General features: G+C 40.1%; 1 protein-coding gene across 2 annotated transcripts in view; it reads left to right on the top strand.

Annotated features, from left to right (window-relative positions):
• The first annotated feature begins 547 nt into the window (after positions 1 to 547).
• Positions 548 to 10,021, top strand: part of LOC119301233 (bifunctional aspartokinase/homoserine dehydrogenase 2, chloroplastic) — a 15,128-nt gene continuing 5,654 nt past the window's right edge. Inside the window, exons 1-13 of one of the 2 annotated variants that reach the window (XM_037578166.1) lie at positions 548 to 705; positions 1,916 to 1,978; positions 2,372 to 2,436; positions 3,709 to 4,083; positions 4,804 to 4,892; positions 6,280 to 6,583; positions 6,770 to 6,822; positions 7,106 to 7,311; positions 7,616 to 7,703; positions 7,786 to 7,899; positions 9,027 to 9,125; positions 9,203 to 9,397; positions 9,934 to 10,016. In XM_037578166.1, the coding sequence (XP_037434063.1) occupies positions 626 to 705; positions 1,916 to 1,978; positions 2,372 to 2,436; positions 3,709 to 4,083; positions 4,804 to 4,892; positions 6,280 to 6,583; positions 6,770 to 6,822; positions 7,106 to 7,311; positions 7,616 to 7,703; positions 7,786 to 7,899; positions 9,027 to 9,125; positions 9,203 to 9,397; positions 9,934 to 10,016 (1,814 nt within the window). In that variant the 5' untranslated portion in view covers positions 548 to 625. Of the gene's footprint in view, positions 706 to 1,915; positions 1,979 to 2,371; positions 2,437 to 3,705; positions 4,084 to 4,803; positions 4,893 to 6,279; positions 6,584 to 6,769; positions 6,823 to 7,105; positions 7,312 to 7,615; positions 7,704 to 7,785; positions 7,900 to 9,026; positions 9,126 to 9,202; positions 9,398 to 9,933; positions 10,017 to 10,021 lie in introns of both variants that reach the window. The other variant, XM_037578165.1, reaches the window with a different exon arrangement.

Genomic DNA, 10,021 nt, shown 5'->3' with positions numbered 1-10,021 from the left:
ACACGACAACTATGGTTTGAACACGCGGCAACTATCATAAATTAGACATGACAACCATAATTAACCAAAAACAGAGAGAGCTGCCATGCTTTTACAACTACATTTGCCACATCCCGGATAACTACATCTGCCATTCTGGATGGCAACTAAGTCGTCATCCTGCAGGTACTTAACGTAGTTGCGTCAGGACATGTGGGCATATTTGCTTCGTGCCACACACATGGAATGGGGATGAGTAACACTTGTTGGGCGTGTGCCATGAAGTAGCTATGCCCATACGTGCGGGCAATTCTAATATTAGTCCACACACAGTCCGTGTGGACTGCCTCCTGCTCACGCCACACACGGCGTGTGGGTGAATGTCTAGTATGCCACACGTGTGGACGTTATCATGATCCTATTTTTTTTATAGAAAAACAAAAAGATTCGTGATTTCTCGGAAAAACAAAAAAGCTCGTGAACTTTATACTAGTGTATTTGCTTCGACAACGTGATAGCGGCGGCCTGCGCGCGGGGGGTTAAAGCAGGGTTTTTGGCGTCTAGCCTCTCCTGTTGTCGCCTCCTCTCTCCCCACTCCGAGCCCCCTCTCCTCCCCGCCTTCCGCGCCGCCTCGCCCCGCCTCGAGATGCGGAGCCTCGCCGTCGCGAGCCCCGTCCCGCCAGCCGCCGCCCATCGACGGAGGCTCCGGCCGTCCGCCTCCGGCAGGTTCGTGGCATCTCATCATTTCCCTGGCCGCTAGCGTCGATAGGATCCTCTGTTGGCACAACAAGCTCCGACGGCGCGGTCCACGATTCGACCACGTCGAGTGCTGGCGGCGATCTTATACGCCGATAATGTATTAACCGTGGGCGCGGTTTTCCTGGGTTTCATTTGGGGGGGATGTTGTTTAGATTGCCTACTAAACGGGTCTTTCCGTGTTTGGTAATTTGACGATGCGCAGACATCACGAATCTGTGCCATCTACGGTGTGGATATACTTGCCCGATTGTCTTGAACAGAAATGGACAGCATATAAGCTTATCAAAGATGTCACTTCCTCTGTTTTCGGCAAGTGCATGGCTTCCTTTAACTCCTGCAGTCAAACTGCTTTAACACTGACCACCAATATACGAGAAATTATTGTAACTTATATTGGTTGGATGAGAATAGCATTATTAGTTTTGTCAGGAGTAATATTTTCATATTTCGCAAAAAAAGGAGTAATATTTTCATAGTACATATTTGAAATAATAATATGTTTACTAACATACACATATAAAAAGTAACAGCCAAAGAAAACTGTTGATAATGGCGCACATGTTTATAATTTCATCTAACGCCAAATGTCAGCAGTAACGATCTACTATGGGAACATGCTCTGAAAGGGCGTATCAATAGTCAAGTCAATCTGAGATGCGATTTGTGCGCATCATACTAGTATGAACACGACAACCTGTGTATTCCCATTCTCTTACGCACGGTGTAACAATAGTTGCTAGGAGTTAGCCTTTACCTGGTAGGATGTTTGTATCTTTGAAGCAAGGACTGGAAGTATGAAATGGACAGTTCATTTGGCGGGAGTTTTCAACCAGAATGTGAAGTAACGAATATCGATCTATGGATCAAGAAATGGGAATGTCATATCATTTTCATCTTGAGTTCTTGATGAGTCACAGTTTGAAACTTGTGCTCCATATACAAGTCTACTTCAATTATAAAATAAATGGGTTACTAATGATACATTCCATCAATAACATGATTGTGAACTTTCAGCGGAGATAAGTTAGTTAATGCCAATTTTTTTTGCCAAGTTGTATCTTCTTAGATTGGACATTCTGCACCGCTGTCACTATTTGTTTTATTTGGAAGTTTTTACTGCCGCTCTTTCAGTCCATCTCATCTTACACTAACATTATGCTGCTTGATAAATCTTCAGGGAAGTAGTTTCACAATGTTTGAAGTGTGAGATAAATCAGGACCGACCTATGGGAGCTCTAAGGTAGTGTTTTGTGCAATGAGTGTTGTTGTGACTTAATTAATTTCCTTTCAACTAGAAATGATCTGGCTTATATTTATCCAATATCCAAATTCTGAACGCTCAACGATGATGCTGTCATTTGACCATTTCAATTGCTCCACCTGGCATTTCAAGCCCCAGTTGCATGCTCAATCTTCTATCTCTGATCTTCTCAAAGTCGTCGACTACATTGTTCCTAAAAAATATTCCCAGCCTTTCCGGAGTAATTAACTTCGGAACTCTTGTGCTATGCCCCTATCTGCATCAAGTTTTACCATATAGATGTTGTACTTCTTCACTAGTTCTACTTTGATGTCAGTTATGCCTCGCTAAATTTCAGCTAATATCCCATATTTGTTTCATTATCTTGTTCAGGATAGGTCACTCTCAAGGAAATTTGCCAAGACATGGTTCGAAGAATCTGCTCACACCAGCTGCTGGTAATTTGCCTTCCATCAGGCCATTGTTTTAATTGTTCAAGGACTCTAAATTAGCGCTACCATACCTTTTGCAATAGAAGTTTGTTAACCAACTTGATGTGTCAAAAGATCTTTTAAATCTTCAACTCTATCCACCAACACTATTTCTTGAACACTATAATTTGGTCTGCATTTTGATATATCCAGACCTGGTCAAAGGCTTGGCTATGGGCTGGGCCACGTTTGGGCTGCCTCAAATGCTTGGCCTGAGCCCAACCTGACTCGAGAACAAATCCAAACAAGTACTCCCTCCATCCCATAATGTAAGACGTTTTTTGAGTGTAGTGTCGAAAAACGTCTTGCATTATGGGACGGAGGGAGTAGTGTTTTCTACTTTACCCTACTTTTATTCAATAAAAATATTAGTTTATACCATTCTAATGAAAAAAAGAAGCAGTTATATTTTTAAATAGAATATGAATTTAGCTGCTTACTGGTCCATAGGCTCAGTTCATGCCCTCTTTTTCAAACCCAGCCTGGCCACAGGCCCATGAACAGGTTTGGTACTGTCCATCTCAATAACACCGTTACAAGGGAAAGCCTCAATCTTGTAGCATCAACTTATTTTGGGATATCCAGGGGCAGAGCCAGATTAATATATCCAGGAGGGCCAATTTATAACATTGGGTCCAAATAGGAGGCTCTCATTAGCATCTCCTAGTTCTTGGGGACATCTACTTTTGTCCATTGTTAAAAAAAGCACGCCTAGGCATGCGCTTAAGCATGCCTAGGCGCTAGGCGACATCAGAACGCCTAGTGCTTAATTGTGCTAGGCGTGCGCTTATGCGAGATATGCACTATGAAGTGGCATCTCCATAAGAGTGGCTAAGTTTTGACGTTGTCGAGGCGACAGCAGAATGCCTAGTGCTTAATCGTGCTAGGCGTGCGCTTATGCGAGATATGCACTATGAAGTGGCATCTCCATAAGAGTGGCTAAGTTTTGACGTTGTCTCGCCAAGCCTATCACAACCCTCCTCCTTTACCTGGACTTGGGGTCGGCTACGTTGAGACAATGTAGGCAACATAGGCGCTATGAAGAGGCAAAATTAGGGAGTTACGCTTAGCGCTTTTTGACCATGCTTTTGCGGTTCTTCTATGTCTGCTTTTCATCTTAGGTTTCAATTTCATATGCTCTGGTTGGTGTTATATTTTAGGTGTACATACAGTTTAAACCTTTCTATCAACCAGACATGTACGTTGTAACCATCTAAGATTTGCTGTTTACTGCAGCAGCCATTTCAGTTGAACAAGTTGAAGTCAGTACCTATCTTCCAAAAGGTGATATGTGGTCTGTGCACAAGTTTGGTGGCACTTGCATGGGAACACCTCAGAGAATTCAGAATGTTGCTGATGTAGTTCTTGGTGACTCTTCCGAGAGGAAGCTGATAATTGTCTCTGCAATGTCCAAAGTTACTGACATGATGTACAGTCTCGTGCATAAGGCTCAGTCAAGGGATGATTCTTACACAGAAGAATTGGATAAAGTTTTTGAGAAGCATATGGCTGCAGCGAAAGATCTTCTTGATGGAGAAAACCTTGCAAGATTTTTGTCTCAGTTGCATTCGGACATCAGTAACCTGAGAGCAATGCTTCGTGCTATTTATATAGGTTTGAGATATTAATTCCTCATAATTCATGGTATTTTGTTTTAAAGTGGCTAGTCTTGATTGATCGTTAGGTCCCTCAAAAAAATGTTTTTTGTATGGCACCCCTCGAAATATGCTCTTTCTCTGATTATTGGATCTTTCTTTTATTGCTATTGCTGTTATGGGGAGATCGTTGATGTCTGCCAGATCCTGAGTTTTTCATGCTTTAAATTTACATTGGAAGTACCATTGTCTTGTTTGAATTTATTTCATGTAAAACTTACAAAAAATTGTATTTGTTTGAGTGGTCACAATTTGTCCACCGCTTCCCCTACTCCCCACTACTTTTTTTTTTGCGAATCCACTACCCCTTTCCATACATGTGCTTCTGGTCACTTGATGTATGACGGAAACTAGTTGGGGAACAGCCTTTACATGTGGTTTACTGTCAGCTAGGGTACACATGTGCTGATTAGTATGTTCACTTCTAATTTTCATCTAATTTTCTTTTATTTCAGAAAGACATAGAATCTTGCTTTACATCATTTTTCACTTCACCGGTTACAACTTCTCTTGGAGCACATCCTTGACCAGTGACTAGTATTTTGTTATTTCCATCTTTCATCTTACTAATGTACTAATGGTTGACTTACCTGCTACCATTTAGTAAATAGGCAATAATGTGAGAGTCGTAATCCTTCTAGATGTGTAACATCTTGGTTCTATTTGTGTATACTTGCAGCTGGACATGCAACAGAATCTTTCTCTGAATTCGTTGTTGGGCATGGGGAGTTGTGGTCATCTCAGATGCTATCGTATGCTGTGCAGAAGGTACACATGAAAAGTGCTTATAAAGTTCTGATATTATACAACTTATTAATGTATAATTGCTGCAGCAAATTTATGCACTTCAACACATGCTGCTTGCCTGCTTCGACATCCTATAATTGGAAAATTTCTCAGTTTTTTCTATGCTATTTGAAGTTGCATTATCTTATGTGACTCGCTAACTAAACGACAACTACACAATAACATTCGTACTACATTAATAGTCCCACAGTGTCACAAGCTGAATTAATAATACACCTAGGAAAACGGAAGGTAAGCATCAGTGGTGAGAGCATAGGAGCTTCAAGTTTTGAAGGGCTGTTCTGCAAGATTTTTTTAATTAAGTAGCACAATGCCCGTCCATTGCTACGAAGCCATAAAAAAAGACGAGGAGTAACCACTGGCTTAGGAGATCGTCAAAAGATGATCGTGTCCTGCGGCTGTTACATGGTTCATGATTAAAAAGAGATAAAAAGAAAGATAGGTTGCAGTCGTTAAAGAATCTTAAGCGGACCATAGTAGGTCCTTTGCAAGATCTATTGTGAGATAACATTTGAATTTTGAAACATAGGAGAATGGGCATGAGTAAGTTGAATGTACAAGTGGATTAGGTAGGAGAACAACGTCTATCGCCGCGTTGGAATTGTGATTTGCTCACTCTCTTCTACTATGATAATACTCCCTCCGTCCGGAAATACTTGTCAAAGAAATGGATGTATCTAGAGACAGTTTAGTTCTAGATAAATCCACTTTTATCCATTTCTGCGACGAGTAATTCCGGATGGAGGGAGTATGATATAGAACTGGAAGAATTGGTTGGGAAGATAAACTAAAATCAAGACCCTGAATTGGAGTGCATACTTACATTTAAAATTTGTGTTTCTACAACTGTTATTCTCACATTAGGGGTAGCAGTGTGTTTGTTTATCTAGGATAGTGTGACCTAAGTAAAAGTAACAAATTTGTTTATTTTTGTCTCTTGGAAGGTTGCTAGTCCCTCATGTGGGTAGAAGTGTATTTGTTTATTTGCGTGGTCCCACATGTGAACTCACCACCAACTCCAACTTTTGTAAGTAGGAAAGATTTGTAGGGTTTTTTGTGACTTTGTGAGCTTTCAACACTATGTGATGTTGTAGTTCAGCCCTTATCCTAAAGTTCCTTACAGGATGTGCATCCACCACCATATCCTGCTGTTGTTCGGTACTGAGATGATGCAAAAACATTGTGGCTAAACTCAATTACAGGAGCAGTGGCTCATGATACTGCTTTCTCCTAGTGACAAAGTTTATGTATTACTTTCCCTTCATCTTCTTTCATAATCTAGATGTTTTGACCTAGTGTTAACCGTTCTGAACAAACTGACCTTTACTCTCTGATCTAACTTATGCAGTCTGGAGCATCTTGTAGTTGGATGGATACAAGAGAAGTTCTAGTTGTAAAACCTAGTGGTCCTGACATGGTAGATCCTGATTATGAGGAATCTGAGAAGCGACTCGAGAAATGGTTTTCACGCCAACCTGCTGAGATAATAGTTGCTACTGGCTTTATCGCGAGTACAGCTGAAAACATCCCTACTACTCTGAAAAGGGATGGAAGCGATTTCTCAGCAGCAATAATTGGTTCTCTTGTTAGGGCACGCCAGGTCACAATCTGGACCGATGTTGATGGGGTATTTAGTGCCGATCCTAGAAAAGGTTTGTAGAACATGGGTATTGTGCTTTTGAACTAAATATTTTCTATTGGATTCATTCAACTTGCTGTGTTGAACATTGACACACACATAATATTTTGGGGGAGTATCTAGTGCATGGAGATCTTCTATTTCTCTTGCACAAAGGAATTAAGAATGTATCTGATTGACAATCATCTGATTAATGCAGTCAGCGAGGCTGTGATCTTAAGCACATTATCATATCAGGAGGCCTGGGAAATGGTAATTTCTCTATTCTTGAACACTTGCGCACATTACTATTTTTCAGCTTTTACTCATGTTGAGCATGGCGACATAAATAGTTGGCTGGAAGCTGCATGATATGCAGCAGGGGCTCTTCCAAAATAAATAAATAAATAATGTTTGCCACTTTAAAAGTCTTTTGGTTGAGCTGGAGTTGCTTGTTGGGCATGAGAACCTAGCAACAGTGGGATCGCTGTGCACTAAATTTATTCATTTCTTGCAACACCAAACTTCATTGCTAACTTGGATCTGTTTTTTGCAGTCATACTTTGGAGCAAATGTGTTGCATCCCCGTACCATTATACCTGTGATGAAAGACAATATTCCCATTGTCATTAGGAACATGTTCAATCTCTCTGCCCCTGGAACTGTGATTTGCAAGCAGCCTGCTAACGAAGATGCTGATCTGGATGCTTGTGTCAAATCATTTGCTACTATAGATAAATTGGCCCTTGTTAACGTTGAAGGGTAAGTTGGTATTTTTTGTTCTTGAACCTGTAAGTTGTAATTTGAATAATCTGGTTATGATTTTTAATCTCTGTGATACAGTACGATCATGATCTTCATTAGCTTCAAAAAACGGTGCCTGTGTCTTGTGTTTGTGTTGAGTCCCAGTTTATCGTAGATTTTTCAATTCTAATCAGTGTTTGGTGCTGACCTAGCAAGCTGAACTCATCACATAATAGAGCTATCAACATGCAAGTGGATGCCATGACTTCGTATTATAATGGTTTCTTCTATTTTATTAATGATCTCCATATCTTTCTTTTAGAACTGGAATGGCTGGTGTTCCAGGTACATCAAGTGCCATATTTAGTGCTGTAAAAGAGGTCGGAGCTAATGTTATCATGATATCTCAGGTAGTTCATGTCTTTCAATCTTTTGTATCTCCATAATCCATATGATTCATTTAGGTTCTTCCTCACTCTAAGATATGTGCAGGCTAGCAGTGAACACTCGATATGTTTTGCTGTTCCAGAAAAGGAAGTTGCAGCAGTCTCTGCAGCCTTGCATGTTAGGTTTCGTGAGGCATTAGCAGCAGGAAGGCTCTCTAAGGTGATTCTTGTCTTTGAAAAACATGACCTTTATATAAATCCAACCGAAGTTTCTCTAATATAGATGTATCAAACTTAAGTAGTATACTTTTCAACACTAAATTTGCCTATTCACTCTTCAACCCTGAACTATTAAGTCTTTGAATTGAACCACTCGAACCATTGAAGTAGTCCGCTTTTCACCCTCAGGTTGTTTCACAATTGGTTTGGGTGCAATGGACACCACATGTCCTCACGTCACTTGCTTGCCACTTCACATGACAAAAACAAACAATCTAAAACAGACTATATCATTTGGGAAAAGCAGGTATACAGAAATTTAGGGCGTGTACAATGGTGCTATCTTAGGAGTGCCACATAGGATAAATGCTGAGGTGGATGAGAGAGAAACCGACTTGCCTTCTCTTAATCAAGAGATGATCTCTTAGCATGATTTCTCTCACCACATATTTAGGTATATGTAGTTACTAAAGATAAGACTAAGATATAACCCATTGTACATGCCTTATCAAAATTATGTGGCGAGGTTAAGATAAGACTGCCTTATCAACCACTGTACATGCCCTTACTAGAAATGGAAGAACAATTGGTAGACATTGATATAAAAAAAAACCTGGTGACATGGAAGTGAGGTGGCAAGTGGCATCCATGTCAGCTAAAACTACTTGCCAAACCACTTGCGGGTGAAAAGTGGACTATTCCAATAGTTCAAGGTGGAAAAATAAACTTCTGCAAGAGTTCAAGGTTGGAAATGGACTTTTTTCGTATATGGACAAACATGGCTAGATGAATAGACATGTAGAAGCAAATTAAGAAAATCAAACTTGGCATAGCATCACCGTCTCACCGATATGTTAATAATTTTGAAAGTATTTGTCCTGTCAACTTTTTGTGAATATTTGTTGCATTGTCTTTATCAAAACAAACATAATACTACCTCTGTACCAAAATATAAGACGTTTTTGTAGGCTCTTATATTTTGATAAGGAGGGAGTAATTTGGAAATTATCATGTTGTAGTCTTTGTCAATGTTTTGCTAAAGAAACTATTGTTGTCATGCAAACGTGTAGCAAAGTATTTATTGTGTTAAACCAGACAAATTCATGTGTTGCACACAATTCTTTTCAGGTTGAAGTCATTCATGATTGCAGCATTCTTGCTGCTGTTGGCCTGAGAATGGCAAGTACTCCTGGAGTCAGTGCAATCCTTTTTGATGCGCTAGCAAAGGTGCTTACAGTTTTGGGTTGGTAAAATTGGGATTTCCATTTATACTGGATTCATTTACCCTGTAACAATTGGCGCAGGCAAACATTAATGTACGAGCAATAGCTCAAGGTTGCAGTGAGTACAATATTACTGTTGTATTGAAGCAAGAAGATTGTGTCAGGGCTCTAAGAGCTGCTCACTCAAGGTTCTTCCTCTCAAAAACCACACTTGCTATTGGGGTCATTGGACCTGGTTTGATTGGGGCAACACTGCTCAACCAGCTCAGGGACCAGGTATCTTGAGTCTGATACTCATATTATGTACTGAACAATATTCATTTGTTTTAATTTATCATGGAGTTGTAACATCTCATGCCAACGATTATAAAATGTATATCCACAAAGAGGTAGAGATTTGACATCTCATGCCTAGGATTTAAAACAATGCTGTCAGTGTGATTTGTTCAAAAATCCTGATAAATACTTGGTTTGAAATAATAAAGTGGTCATTTGTGTCATGTTGTGGTATTTTGTAGTTCAATTAATGACGAGCGGTAGTTCATCGTTGACGTTTCATCTAGTTGCCCAACCAGATTGGAAGGGAAACGCTAAGATCTTCCTATCTAACATGGGCAACTATGCATGAGAATAACATAATATAATTGTTTCATTTTATGTTCAACATGACTGGAACTTTAGTGTAAGCCATCTTTGCTACAAAGTCTACATGGAAAATGAAGTGTTGGGCTTGACCTGACAACGGAACAATTTGAAGGTAGAGTTCACTGTTCAGTACACTTTTAGTCCATGCTGATTGAACTTTTATGCAGGTAGCAGTCCTGAAGGAAAATATGAATATTGATGTGCGTGTCATCGGAATAACTGGCGCAAGCACGATGCTTTTGAGTGACACGTATA

The sequence above is a fragment of the Triticum dicoccoides genome, chromosome 5A, assembly GCF_002162155.2.
Source record: "Triticum dicoccoides isolate Atlit2015 ecotype Zavitan chromosome 5A, WEW_v2.0, whole genome shotgun sequence".
NCBI lineage: Eukaryota > Viridiplantae > Streptophyta > Magnoliopsida > Poales > Poaceae > Triticum > Triticum dicoccoides.
This window is presented reverse-complemented; position numbering and strand designations above follow the sequence as displayed.